Source organism: Hemiscyllium ocellatum, chromosome 2 (assembly GCF_020745735.1).
Source record: "Hemiscyllium ocellatum isolate sHemOce1 chromosome 2, sHemOce1.pat.X.cur, whole genome shotgun sequence".
Classification (NCBI taxonomy): Eukaryota; Metazoa; Chordata; class Chondrichthyes; order Orectolobiformes; family Hemiscylliidae; genus Hemiscyllium; species Hemiscyllium ocellatum.
Window position 1 is genome coordinate 125,859,336 of NC_083402.1, and position 15,017 is coordinate 125,874,352.

Here is a 15,017-nt window from a genome sequence, read left to right on the forward strand (position 1 = left end):
GACAGGAGCACCTAAAGCAACAGCGGCTGGATATTTTCTTTGAGGAAGAGATTAGTTATTATTTTGCAATGATTTTTATTTACACAAAAAGTGCTTTGATTTGTAAACTATCATGCATTTTTAAGTGGTATCCAGTGTTTGTACAAATTTTTGCGATTAGATGAAAATCTCTGTAAACATGTGTTTTAATGCAATTATGCTCAGTATGGCTTCCTTTGTTTAAGGTCAAATCGATTATCCAAATAATCAGTTATCCGAACGAAAAACTGCCCTCCCATCGCCTTCATATTTGATTTTGTGCATTAGTCAATTTAAATGTCTTGAGTAGATCATTGCCCCTATTGAATTTGAAAATTTTGACTAACTCCTGAAGGCTGATGCATCTTTCTTGAGGTTGACATCTAAAATTGCCTGCAGTATGTTCACATGGGGTTTGGCCAAAGCTCTAGACAACTGAAGCATAACTTCCATTTGCATTCCAGCTGCTTTGAATGGGAATTATATGTAAATCTTTCAGTAAATGTGCAATGATTTTCGATGATTTGTGAAATTGCACGTCCAAATCCTTTTGCTCTTTCACAGCTTTTTGTCTTTCAGACTTAGAAAACAAATTATGAGCTTTCTTTCTTGGATTAAAAGTGAATTATCTCCGATTAATTAATATTGGAATAGATGGAGTGCACTTACTTAATCTAAGTAATTTTGATGGGCGTTCCAAAGAAGAGTAATACGATTTGAAATGCCAACTTTGTTTCTCTCTCCATAGATGCTGGCAGATCAACAGAGTTTCTCCAGCACTTCATTTTTATTTTAGACTTCCAGCATCTGCAGTATTTTACTTTTATTTGGGTACTTAATCCTTCATGAATTCCTACCCCTATTAACATTGCTAATGTTTTCCTACTACATTCCTAACCCTTTTGAGATAAAAGGCAGCATTCCATTAGCTCATTTGAATTTTTTTGTACCTGTGCACTTTTTGTGATGTGCGCACAGCAGCACACAACTCCTTTGCTGCTTCACAGCTTTTGATTTTTCTGGAAAAAGGAAATATTCTACTTTGTCAGATCGAAACTGAATGCTCTCCTACTTCCACACAATGAACGCAGTATGTTGTAGTAATGCAAAACTCTCTTCCATGCTGAAAAAATAGAAGAAAGGATTTAAACTATATCCTTTACTAATTTGTTAAAAGCTTAAAGCAAATGAGTAATTATACAAAAATCTCAATCACAGCAACTCAGAAAGAATGATCTGTTATTTCATCATATTTCTCAATTATTTTGAATAGACTGTCTGCTAATCTGTTAAGATAAGTATGGAGTTATACAGCACAGGAACAGACCCTTTGGTTCAAATTGTCTGCGCCAACCAGTTATCCTGAACTCATCTTGTCCCATTTGCCAGTATTGGGACCATATCCCTCTAAACCCTTTGTACTCATGTACCCAACCAGATGCCTTTAAGTGTTGTTATTGTATCTGCTTCCAACACTTCCTTTGACAGCTCATTCCATACAGACACCACTTGCTGCCTGAAAAAGTTGCCTCTTAGGTCCCTTTCAAATCTTTCCTTTCTCATCTTAAGCCGTTTAACTTTGGACTCCCCTACCCTTGGAAGTATTCATTGGTTATTCACTCTATCCATGTCCCTCATGATTTTATAAACCTCACCAAGGTCTATAATGTCTGTTGCTGTTGGTTGTGTTCTTGGTTGATAACATAGATAAATATCTTAAATTTGGATAACATGGACCAATGTTGGTGAGGCAATTAGGAATAGTTAAGAATCTCGCTATCCAATATAAAATTTTAAAGGATATCGAGAGAGAGAAATTGTGACCTGGAACCAGAGTTGGCATCAATAACCTGAAAAATTTGAAAGAATTTTGGAAAGACTGCAAGTTGTAAAACTTCATGTCAGCAGATGGAACAAAATGTTACTGCAGATAACAGATTGGACCAATGTCAATGGCTAGACAATGGACGTGAGATCACAGTCTTGCAGTGCCAAGGGCACACATAATTGACTATGAAGGCTAAACTAAATGCCGAGGAACCTCAATTATCCGGCTTTTGATTAACTGAATTTTGGATTGTCTGAACAAGATCACAAGGTCCCGATGCAAGGCCAACTATGTTATGTGGCATTCGATTAACCAAACAAAACTCCCCACCTGAGACCTTTGGATAATCGAGGTTCCTCTGTATTCAGTGGTTCTCAATTCGGACAAGTCATTATTTGCATTTGCAAGTTGAACATTATTTCTAAGGTCAGAATAAAAACAAGAACTGCTTTTTGTGAGAGACATGTCATTTTTCTTTTCATAATTAGCTTTCAATTTATCATTGATTACATCATTGACCTAGGTGTAAGAAAGTAGAAAGTGAGGACTGCAGATGCTGCAGAGTCAGAGTCAAATGGTAGTCATGGGCACAACATGCTGTCACCAATAGTAATTGAATAAAGAACCATTCAATTTATTTTTGTAATGTGTCTGAAGGACATATTTAACTGGGATGCCAAACAAAACTTCCAAACAAGATACTGTTGTTTTCTGGCAACCACAAATATAAGTAGAATGCTGGAAATGCTCAGTAAGTCAGGTTGCATCTTCAGAGAGAGACGCAGTCAGCGTTGTACGTTTGTGGTACCCCAGAATAGAAAATGTTATAACCAGTTTTAATCAAGCATGAGTGTCCAGAATCTGGGTTCTTGTCATACAATAGTATGTGTCCCTACGTCTGAGCCAGGAGGCCCAGGCCAAAATACCCCTTGTTCTAGAGGTGTTTCACACCATGTATGAATAGGTTGATTCAAAAAGTATGGATCAATTAGAAGGCTGGTGATTGACTGAAGGCGACAGTAATGAAATATGAGAGGAGAAATGGAAAGCATTGCAAGTGGGTAAGGTAAAATAAACAAACAGAATCCCATTTGAGGGGAGAGGGAACATCCCCAAGGTGGACATTTCTGCAAGTACTTCATTCACCTTCATTGCTTTTTGTTTTCATTCTCATATTTGTATTTAATATCTACAGCCTATTAAAGACCGGTTGGTTTTGACCCTCACCCATCACCCCCTCACCCTGTTTACTGTCCTCTGTACTTAAAACCTGTAACATTACTAACCCCAATTTTGATTAAAAGTCATCAATGTTTCTCTTGACAGCTGCTCCCAGACCTGATTAATATTTCTAGACTCTCAGTTTATATTCTAAAAAGAACCATTTGGAATAGTGTCATTAAATTTTAACACTTGCCACATATACAGAAGTGGTAGGTTGTGATAACATATCTAATAGTTTATTCTGTGCAATTCTTTTGTTTATTTTAATGTGCTAAAGTCTTGGAAAGGTAATCTGCTATCAAGTTTTGTTTAGAAGTGACCACCAACTATGGAAGCATTTATCCCTATCTTGTGCATCTTGCTACATTGATTTGTATGAAAGTAACAGCTACAAAAAGTGGAATTTTAGGTTTTTCTTTAATGAGTTACTTTTGGTTTTTGATATTCTGGGGGTTTTATTACACTGGGAATAAAGGCAATTAATTTATCTCTGTGCACTAATTGCCTGCAAACTATTGAATTAGCAAATCTGATAGTTTCTTGGTTTTTAAGGTAGCACAGCAAAGAGTGAAGACATTAGAAGAAAACATTGAGGCAGAAAGGGCTGCACATCTGGAATCAAAATTTAACTCTGAAATTATTCAGGTAAAGCTAAACTATCCATCTCAAGTTTAAGATGTTGGATAAACTTGCAAATTATTCATGCCGCAGGTACAAATCTCTTCATTAAAAAATCTTTTTTATTGCTTTGATGCAGGAATCGTATGAGATTTAAAACAAAAGCTTCTGCACAATATTTTTGAGTATTTTGTTGATGTTTGAGGTGAAAATTCACATAAGGCCGAAGTTTTGCTCAGAACTGTTCGGTAAAACGCACCACAGTCTTTCATTTGTTTTGGAATGTAAGAGTATTTGACTTAATATCCTCATAAAGATCACAGTATGTTGGTTTTAAATAAGTTATCTCATCTGCTTAAGAAGAAGGGGGACATTTAGGAGTACTCACAAAATTGTAGATTTTCGAATGTACCAACATCTGTTGCAGGTAATCTTCCATGTTTGACAGATTGTCCTCACTCAGGGTGATGGAGTAGGGAAATACATTAGGGTCCCATGGAATCTGTTGACTCTAAGCACTTACCCTGTAAGTACACACCTGTGTGAAATATCTGATATAGTGTCATAGAGGTGTACAGCATGGAAACAGACCCTTCGGTCCAACCCATTCATGCCGACCAGCTATCCCAACCCAATCTAGTCCCATCTGCCAGCACCCGGCGCATATCCTTCCAAACCCTTTCCATTCATATACCCATCCAAATACCTCTTAAATGTTGCAATTGTACCAGTCTCCACCACTTCCTCTGGCAGCTCATTCCATACACATAACGCCCTCTGCGTGAAAAAGTTGCCCGTAGGTCTCTTTTATATCTTTCCCTTCGCACCCTAAACCTATGCCCTCTAGTTCTGGACTCCCTGACCCCAAGGAAAAGACTTTGCCTATTTACCCTATTCATGCCCCTCATAAACCTCTATAAGGTCACCCCTCAGCCTCCGACGCTCCGGGGAAAACAGCCCCAGCCTGTTCAATCTTTCCCTATAGCTCAAATCTTCCAATCCTGGCAACATCCTTGTAAATCTTTTCTGAACTCTTTCAAGTTTCACAACATCTTTCCGATAGGAAGGAGACCAGAATTGCATGCAGTATTCCACAAATGGCCTAACCAATGTCCTGTACAGGCGCAACATGATCTCTCAACTCCTGTTCTCAATACTCTGACCAATAAAGGAAAACATACCAAATGCCTTCTTCATTATCCTATCTACCTGTGACTAAACTTTCAAGGAACTCTGAACCTGCACTCCAAGGTCTCTTTGTTCAGCAATACTCCCGAGGACCTTACCATTAGGTATATAAGTCCTGCTAAGATTTGCTTTCCCAAAATGCAGAACCTCGCATTTATCTGAATTAAACTACATCTGCCAATCCTCAGCCCATTGGCCCATCTGGTCAAGATCTTGTTGTAATATGAGGTAACCCTCTTCGATGTCCTCTACACCTCCAATTTTGGTGTCATCTGCAAACTTACTGACAGTATCTCTAATGTTCACATCCAAATCATTTATGTAAATAACAAATAGTAGAGGACTCAGCACCGATCCTTGTGGCACTCCACTGGTGTTGAAAAATGTGATGCTGGAAAAACACCGCAGGTCAGGCAGCATCCAAGGAGCAGGAGAATCGACATTTCGGGCATGAGCCATTTTTCAGGAACCGTCTCTGTTGTCGGTTGCCTGAGATAGAAATGGAGAGATCTAGGAAGGGGAGGGAGGAGTCTGAGACAGTCCAAGTAAATTTGAGGTCGGGCTGGAAGGTGTTAGTAAAGTGGCCGAACTGTTCAACCTCCTCGTGGGAGCACGAGGTAGCGCCAATACAGTCATCAATGTAGCGGAGGAAAAGGTGGGGAGTGGTGCCAGTGTAGCTGCGGAAGATGGACTGTTCCACATATCCGACGAAGAGACAGGCATAGCTGGGGCCCATGCGGGTGCCCATGGCTACTCCTTTGGTTTGGCGGAAGTGGGAGGATTGGAAGGAGAAGTTGCTAAGAGTGAGGACCAGTTCAGTCAGTTGAAGGTGGGTTTCAGTGGAAGGGTACTGGTTGGGTCGGCAGGAAAGGAAGAAGCGGAGGGCTTGGAGGCCTTTGATGGCGGATGGAAGTGTATAGGGACTAGATGTCCATTGAGAAGATAGGGCGTTGGGGGCCAGGGAAGCGAAATCATGGAGGAGGTGGAGGTTGTGGGTGGTGTCCCGAAAGTAGATGGGGAGTTCTTGGACTAAGGGGACAGGACAGTGTCAAGGTATGCAGATATGAGTTCAGTGGGACAGGAGCAGGCTGAGACAATGGGTCAGCTGGGGCAGTCAGGTTTGTGGATTTTGGGCATGAGCTAGAAACGGGCGGTGCGGGGTTGCGGGACAATGAGGTTGGAGGCGGTGGATGGGAGATCTCCTAAGATGATGAGGTTATGGATGGTCTGGGAGATGATGGTTTGGTGGTGGGAGATGGGGTCATGGTCAAGGGGGCAGTAGGAGGAGGTGTCCGCGAGTTGGCATCTAGCTTCAGCGGTGTAAAGATCGGTGCGCCAAACTACCACTGTGCCTACCTTGTCTGCCAGTTTGATGGTGAGGTTGGGGTTGGAGTGGAGGGCTGCGCGTTGTGAGGGTGAGAGGTTGGAGTGAGTGAGAGGGGTGGACAGGTTGAGGCAGTCAATGTTGCGGTGGCAGTTGGATATGAAGTGATCGAGGGCGAGTAAGAGGCCAACATAGGGTGTCCAGGTGGATGGGGTGTGTTGGAGGTGGGAGAAGGGGTCGTCAGAGGGTGGGCAAGAGTCCTGGTTGAAGAAGTAGGCGCGGAGGCGAAGGTGGAGGAAGAATTGCTCGATGTCTAGCCGCGTGTCGAACTCATTGATCCGGGAGCGTAGTGGGATGAAGGTGAGGCCTCTGCTGAGGACTGATCGTTCATTCTCAGAGAGGGGGAGGTCTGGAGGGATGGTGAAAGTACGGCAGGGCTGGGAGTTAGGACCTGGTGTGGGGCTGAAGCTTGTCATGGGGGCGGAGTTGGTCGTGGAGGTGGAGTTGGTCGTGGGGATGGAGTTGGTCATGGGAGCGGAGTTGGTCATGGGAGCAGAGTTGGTCATGGGAGCGGAGTTGGTCATGGAGGCAGAGATCGACGGGATGGAGATTGACATGGGGGCGGAGATCGACGTGGGAGTGGCATAGCGTGCGGTGTGGTCCTTGAGCAGGTGAGTGACATTACTGGGGGCGGAAGTGGCTGCAGCGACGGCAGCTCCGGGAGCAGAAGTGGCACACCGGCCAGAAACGGCGCTGGTCCTGGTAGTCGTGGATCCCGCAGCGGCCGTGTATCTGTCGGCGATGGTCTTCCTGGCAATCGTGGAGTCGGTTGTCTGGGCGGCGATCGCAGTGGCTGCATGGTTGGTGGTGGCTGTAGTCGTGCGGCGGTGGGGGCGGAAGCGACAGCACCTTTCGCCGCAGCAGTGGTGGCTGTAGCGGCCGCATGGGCAATGGCACCTGAGCAGTTCCGGAGGTCGTGAGAAGGTTCAGGAACGGTCAAGAAATCCGGAGTGTGGGGGTGAGTACATGAAAGTTTTTTTTGTAATTACTTGCTTTGATGTTCGATATGGCTAGGAAAAAACGTTTGTTCAGTGTATGAATTCTTCTGAGGATGAAGAACAGCAAAAGTCCTTTGCAGATCTGGGAGAGTGTTGTCCTGAGCTGGGGCAGGGCTGACTGCAGGGACTGTAGGTAACAGGCACATGGCTGCGAGCGTGGAGCGGAGGATCCGGAGAGAGGTCTGTTGCTGGAGGCTTCAGATTTGTTGCAGGTACTGGTTGTCCTGGTTGGATCCAAATTGTATTGGTCTGAATGTAGTGCGGAGTCCATGCGGGTTCAGTCCGTTCCGTAGGCAGGTGCTGAGGAAGGAGATGTGGCTGTGGTAGCGAGTCTGTTTCAGGACGTGGCCGAAGAGCTTCAGGGCAGAGGAGATGATCTGGGGGGTGCAGTGAGAGAGGGACTCACTGAGATCCTTGTGGAGGAAGGAGGAGAGCTTCTTCAAGGTAGGCATCCTTGCAAGAGGATTTGCAGTAGGTTAAGATGAACTAGGAGAAAGTGAGGACTGCAGATGCTGGAGACCAGAGTGAAAAATGTGATGCTGGAGAAACACAGCAGGCCAGGCAGCATCTGAGGAGCAGGAGAATCGACGTTTTGGGCGTAAGCCCTTCTTCAGGAACTCCACTCCACTGGTCACAGGCCTCCAGTCTGAAAAACAACCCTCCACCACCACCCTCTGTCTTCTACCTTTGAGCCAGTTCTGTATCCAAATGGCTCATTCTTCCTTTAATCCATGAGATCTAACCTTGCTAATCAGTCTTCCATGGGGAAGCTTGTCGAACGACTTTCTGACATCCATATAAATCGCATCTACCGCTCTGCCCTCATCAATCCTCTTTGTTACTTCTTCAAAAAACTCAATCAAGTTTGTGAGACATGATTTCCCACGCACAAAACCATGTTGACCATCCCTAATCAGTTCTTACCTTTCCAAACATGTGTACATCCTGTCCCTCAGGATTCCCTCCAACAACTCGCCTACCACGGACGTCAGACTCACTGGTCTATAGTTCCCTGGCTTGTCCTTACCACCCTTCTTAAACAGTGGCACCACGTTAGCCAACCTCCAGTCTTCCGGCAACTTTACCTGTGACTACTGATGACACAAATATCTCAGCAAGAGATCCAGCAGTCACTTCTCTAGCTTACAACAGAGTTCTAGGGGACACCTGATCAGGTCCTGGGGATTTATCCACTTTTATGCGTTTCAAGACATCCAGCACTTCCTCCTGTAATATGGACATTTTGTAAGATGTCACCATCTATTTCCCTACAGTCTATATCTTCCATACCCTTTTCCGCAGTAAATACTGATGCAAAATACTCATTTAGTATCTCCCCCATTTTCTGCAGCTGCACACAAAGGCTGCCTTGCTGATCTTTGAGGGGCCCTATTCTCTCCCTAGTTACCCTTTTATCCTTAGTGTATTTGTAAAAAAATCTTTAGATTCTCCTTAATTCTATTTGCCAAAGCTATCTCATGTTCCCTTTTTGCCCTCCTGTTTCCCTCTTAAGTATACTCCTTCTGCCTTTATATTCTTCTAAGGATTCACTCGATCTATCCTGTCTATACCTTGCATATGCTTCCTTCTTTTTCTTAACCAAACCCTCAATTTCTTTAGTCATCCAGTATTCCTTATACCTATCAGCCTTCCCTTTCACCCTAACAGGAATTTACTTTCTCTGGATTCTTGTTATCTAATTTTTGAAGGCTTCCCATTTTCCAGCCGTCCCTTTACCTGCGAACATCTGCCCCCAATCAGCTTTCGAAAGTTCTTGCCTAATACTGTCAAAATTGGCCTTTCTCCAATTTAGAACTTCAACTTTTAGACCTGGTCTATCCTTTTCAATCATTATTTTAAAACGAATAGAATTATGGTCGCTGGCCCCCAAAGTGCTTCCCACTGACACCTCAGTTACCTGCCCTGCACTATTTCCCAAGAGTAAGTTCTGCACCTTCTCCAGTAGGTACATCCACATACTGAATCAGAAAATTGTCTTGTACACACTTAAAAAATTCCTCTCCATCTAAACCCTTAACACTCTGGCAGTCCCAGTCTATGTTTGGAAAGTTAAACTCCCCTACCAGAACCACCCTATTATTCTTACAGATAGCCGAGATCTCCTAACATGTTTGTTTCTCAATTTCCCTCTGACTATTAGGGGATCAACAATACAATTCCAATAAGGTGTTCATCCCTTTCTTATTTCTCAGTTCCACCCAAATAACTTCCCTGGATGTATTTCCGGGAATATCCTCCCTCAGCACAGTTGTAATGCTATCCCTTATCAAAAATGCCACTCTCCCTTCTCTCTTGGCTCCCTTTCTATCCTTCCTGTAGCATTTGTATCCTGGAACATTAAGCTGCCAGTCCTGCCCATCCCTGAGCCATGTTTCTGCAATTGCTATGATATCTCAGTTCCATGTTCCTAACCATGCCCTGAGTTCATCTCCCTTCCCTGTTAGACTTCTTGCTTTGAAATAAATGCAGTTTAATTTATTAGTCCTACCTTGTCCCTTCCTGCCCTGAGTGTTTGACTCGCTTCTGTTCTCAACTGTACCAGTGTTAGATTAATCTCTTTCCTCACTATCTCCCTGGTTTCTCCCCACCCCAACCTTATAATTAAAATCATCCCGAGCAGCTCTAGCAAATTCCCCTGCCAGTATATTAGTCCCCTTCCAATTTAGGTGCAATCTGTCCTTCTTGTATAGGTCACTTCCACCCCAAAAGAGATTCCAATGATCCAAAAAGGTGAATCCTTCTCCCATACATCAGCTCCTCAGCCATGTATTCATCTGCTCTCTCTCCTCATATTTCTACCCTCACTAGCTCGTAGTTCCAGGAGTAATCCAGATATTACTACTCTCAAGAATCTCCTTTTTAAATTTCTGCCTAACTCTCTATAATCTTCCTTCAGAATCTCAACCTTTTCCCTTCCTATGTCGTTGGTTCCAATGTGGACAATGACCTCTTGCTGGCCCCTCTCTCCTGTGAGAATATTCTGTACCCTCTCTGAGACATCCTTGATCCTGGCACCAGGGAAGCAACACACCATTCTGCTTTTTTGCTGCTGGCCACAGAAATGTCTGTCTGTACCTCAAACTAGAGAATCCCCTAACACAATTGATCTCTTGGAACCCAATGTACCCCTCATTGCACTAGAGCCAGTCTCCATACCAGAAACCTGGCCGTTTGTGCTACGTTCCCCTGAGTATCCATCACCCCCTACATTTTCCAAACCAACACCCCTGTTTGAAATGGGTATATCCACAAAAGACTCCTGCACTAGGTGGCTACCTCTCTCTTACATTTCCTGGAGTTAACCCATTCATGTGACTGTATCTGAGACTCCGCCCCCCCACTTCCTAAACCTGCCATCCATCACATACTGTTGCAGTTGCAAATTCTTCATTGCTTCTGTCTCTCCAACCAATCCATTCGATCTGATAAGATTTGCAGCCAGCAGCATTTACAGCAGATGTAATCCACAGTAACTCTTAAACTCTCTTTAAACTCACACATCTGACAAGAAGTACATATCACTCTATTAAAGGCCATTTTTGCTTCTTCACAATCTACAGACCCAGAAAATAACACTGTCTTATTCCTCTACAAACACTGTCCCAGGTTAGGTTAATAGTTATGGCTTATATTTTAAGTTTAATCATGACTCATATCCCCAAAAAACACATAATTAAGAAAGAACCTACTCACTACTGCAGATTCTCTGTAGGCCACACTTAAAACAATTAACTTATCTGATTCTGTGCTGTGAATTTCGCCCAACAGTTCTTCCAAGATCAGTTCATATTGCAAAAATACTTCACCGAACAGTCTGCTTGTTCAGTATTGGTGACAATAGTCACCTGTTAATAGATCATTTCTGTCTGTTGAAATGTTTGTGAAAGTGACTTCAGGTTGAAAAACAGCATGGCCAGACAAATCTTAGCACCTTTTATATTTATATTTACTTGATTATAATGTAATCTATTCTCAAACAACTTATTGTCAGGCAGCGTATGTGACAAATTTTAAATGTATGGTAGGATTGAAATCTATTTCAGCCAGCAGTGTAAAATGGGCTCCAACTGAACTGATATTGACTTGGAAAATATTGCCAAGAAATTAGATTTCACACAGTGATATGTCTAAATTAGCCTCCAAAAGATGTTGAACTATTGGCATATGAACTTCAACGATAATAAGATTGAATGTGGTGGAAATTAACTGCTGACTCGCTATCAGCCTGTTTTGCAAAGAGTAGTTTTATTCCCTGTGTCTCTTTTACATTGGCAGTAAATATTCATCCATTATAAAGTCACTGAGAGTTAATTTTGTCAGTTTCTGAGGTAACAGTTTATATAAATGATTATTTTCCATAATATGCAGAACACTGTTTCTTGTGATTACATTTTAGGATGGTGTGCATCCAAAACTGGTATTTCTGAAAGAACCTATTACTGTTCGTACTTATGATTGCATTCTACATTTTGAATCATTTTTAATTTTTTTAATTGTTTCATAGTTGCGCATACGAGACCTAGAAAATATGTTGCAAGTGGAAAAGTCAAGTCATGCAGATGCAGCGTTAAATTTGGACTTGATTAAACAGCAATTCAGCGATATTGAACTCTCGTATGAAAGGGAGAAATCAAAAGCTACAGAAACTACTAATCAATTACAGAAGTAAGATTTATATATTTATTCATCCACAGGACATTGGAATTGCTGGCTAGGCCTGCATTTTTTTGTTACTCTTAATTGCTCAGAGGACAGTTAAGAGTCAAACATGTTGCTGTGAATCTGGTATCATTAGTGACCAGGACAGTATTGAATCAGATGGGTTTTGCGAAAACCAATGGTGGTTATACGGCTGCCATTAGGTCAGCTCTTTATTCCAGATTTTATTTTATTGAATTTAAATCTCATCATCTGTCACAGTGGGATTCAAAACCAAATCTCTTGGGCATGACCACAAGTCAATACTCTATAATGTGAAAGTGCTGTGTTTTTTGGATTATGTTTTAAGTATGGTGTCAAATAATAAGGGACTCATTGCTAAATTACACAAGCTAATGATTAGGCTTGTTAAATTTGTTAAATTAATGAAGCATAGTTTTTGAAAGTTGCTCTTATTTTACATTTACAAATTTTAACTAAACTTGCCATTTTCTCCTTAAGATTACAAAAAGAATTTACAGAATCAAAACAACAGTTGATAGCAGAAATTGAAGAAAAGAATAATGTGATTGCTGACCTTTCAAAAATGCTTCAGGGCCATGAGGAAAGTTTTGAAAATCTTCAGGATGAGCTAAGAAAAGTAAGAATAAACTTGATAGAAAATGAAGCTGAATACAGTATTCAGCATTGTCTGTTTGATTGCAAGGTTATAATGGTTGCATTTATTATAAGTACTGGAAAGATAGGAGTGGATGGTGCGCTGTAATAATGCCTGTGGTCATCTGACATGTATGTTGCCACCTGTGAAGATTGTAATTGAGCTGAAATTTGACTAGTATTGAGTGAACCCCGTTAGTTCAAAGCTGACTCTGGGGTACTATTTAGGAGTTTTATTTTTCAAGTTTAATTGCTTTCACACCACTTGCAGCTACTTTACTAAACCACTACTATTTACTATGGAAATGAAGCTTTATACTTTCATGAAACAAAAACAGAAAATGTTCGAATTTTGTTATGGACCACACAGTTGTTGTAGAGAAAGTGAAAATGTTTATATTTTGAATGTGGGTCCTCCTTCAAGCAGAACCATCAGAGATGGATCAATATGTTGCAACCAACAAAGGAAGTGGGGAATATATAGTGAAAACATAGATGTGCTAATACTTGAAATAAATATGGAAAATGCTGGTGAAACTCTGGTGTGACAGCATCTGTGGAGAGTTAATTATGAGTCTTCTTTAGAATAAAACATACTTGAGGATTGAGATAAACCTGTTGGACTGTAACCTAGTGTTGTGTGATTTTTAACTTCATGCACCCCAGTCCAACAGTGGCACCTCTAAATCATACTCTAGACTTGGTTAACTGAACAGGAAGGGGTTGAAGTTGGGAATTAAGCATCAGGAATACTGATGATAGTTTGTGGGCCAAAATGATCTGACGATGAATGGCTGATTCAGTTTTCCTCCGTGTCCATTCAAGTCTGAAATTAACGGAATAAGGTGGAGAGCTGAGTGGATAACAGGCACGTTGAGAGAAAGTAATGGCTTTACTGGAATTGAGGCATTGATAATAGAGCTGAGTATGTAATTCAGCAGGCCATGGCTGCAGAAATGCCGTAGTTCATGAATGGTCAAAGGCCAACTGGGGTTTTGAATGCATAGTTTTGAACATGCAGTTGCAAGTACATTGTGACAGTATTCTGTCTAGGACAGATATGGTTGGGATTGGGGAAATGGTAAAGAGGTCTCTATGTGGAGAATGATGAAAGGAATTGATTAGGTGGCTTATCTATGATTGATGTAATCGGAATAGTGAGACCATGTGAGGTAACTAGCTCAGGGACAGAAGCAAGGTGAGAGGGAGGGCAGTGATAGCGGTTTTGAATATGGCTTGGAAAATTTATATAGAGATAGTGATTGAAGAGAGCAGAAGATTCATTTGGAAAAGAAAGCACGATGAATTGAGATAGAGATTGAAATCACTGAGATTGAGGAATTACTCATTGTGAAGATTGAGAGAGGAAAGCTGTGAACGTATCCTGGTGAGGATTTGTTAGACATGACTAGGGGCTGGGAGGGCATGAAGAGTGAAGATTTCAATTTATGTAAAATTATGAAAATGTTTTAACTTTTCAAAAAAATGAGCAAATCTATCAAATTGCTTTCTATTCACAATGAAGTTTTTTTAAAAATTTGACTTTTTTAAGTATTAGAAATTTGCTGCAAAATTGACAGAGATACTGTATTTATAGTTGTATGATAATCAGCTTACTTTTGACCTTTAGGGACAGCTAACCTTGCTACAAGGTGTTTTTAATGTTAAAAGTGTTAGCTATGCCTCTTTTTTTTGTTGATTCTTGGGTAACAAACATAATTATTTGCTGTAGAAGGTGAATGTCTGGGTCCCCCTGCCAGGGAACAGCTGTACTTCATCTTAGAACAGTCACAGAATTAGCTGCAGCTTGCTCACATGTTCTGGTGAAAGACGAACAGAAACGTTAAAGGTCCAACTATTTTGCCATTTAAATAGTGTACATATTTTATATTAGTTTGATTTTATTTTAATGTGGTTGATATATATGGGTGTTGATCTGGAATTTTCACCTTTAACACTGTTGGGAGATCTTTAACAAAAGAGTGAGCAAAATAGTACAGAGTTGCTATGTCAATAAATAATTTGACACACAGAGTCATCATAATGGCTTTCTGAAACTTAAAAATGTTATCTATTTTCTTGTTGAGATTTAAGTTTATATGTGGTTTTGAAACATTATACCAAATCAATAGATTTCATTATCTTGCTTTAAGTGGAAGTAAATTTTGCTGTGGATATTTTCAGTAGCTGATGCATCATTTCAATGTTGAAGTTAAATGTCTGTCCTGTTCCACATGCTGTAATTAAAGATAAATGTATAGAGACATTTCTGGATGACATTCATGAAAAATTATTTGATATTTAAATTGTTATGCTGTGCAAATTTTATTTTTTAGATATATGTGCCTACACATTTATTTTCTTAGCTTAACCAAGTGAGATCTTGGTACTTAGACAATTTATTTACTTGTTTCTCGTTGTA

At 41.2% G+C, this 15,017-nt stretch overlaps 1 protein-coding gene across 4 annotated transcripts in view; it reads left to right on the top strand.

Moving 5' to 3' along the window:
* LOC132824973 (coiled-coil domain-containing protein 171-like) overlaps positions 1–15,017 on the top strand; it is a 265,522-nt gene that overhangs the window by 58,485 nt on the left and 192,020 nt on the right. For 3 of the 4 annotated variants that reach the window (XM_060839917.1, XM_060839908.1, XM_060839935.1), the window contains 3 exons: positions 3,623–3,715; positions 11,784–11,944; positions 12,440–12,578. In XM_060839917.1, coding sequence (XP_060695900.1) covers positions 3,623–3,715; positions 11,784–11,944; positions 12,440–12,578 — 393 coding nt within the window. The remainder of the gene's footprint in view (positions 1–3,622; positions 3,716–11,783; positions 11,945–12,439; positions 12,579–15,017) is intronic. The other variant, XM_060839927.1, reaches the window with a different exon arrangement.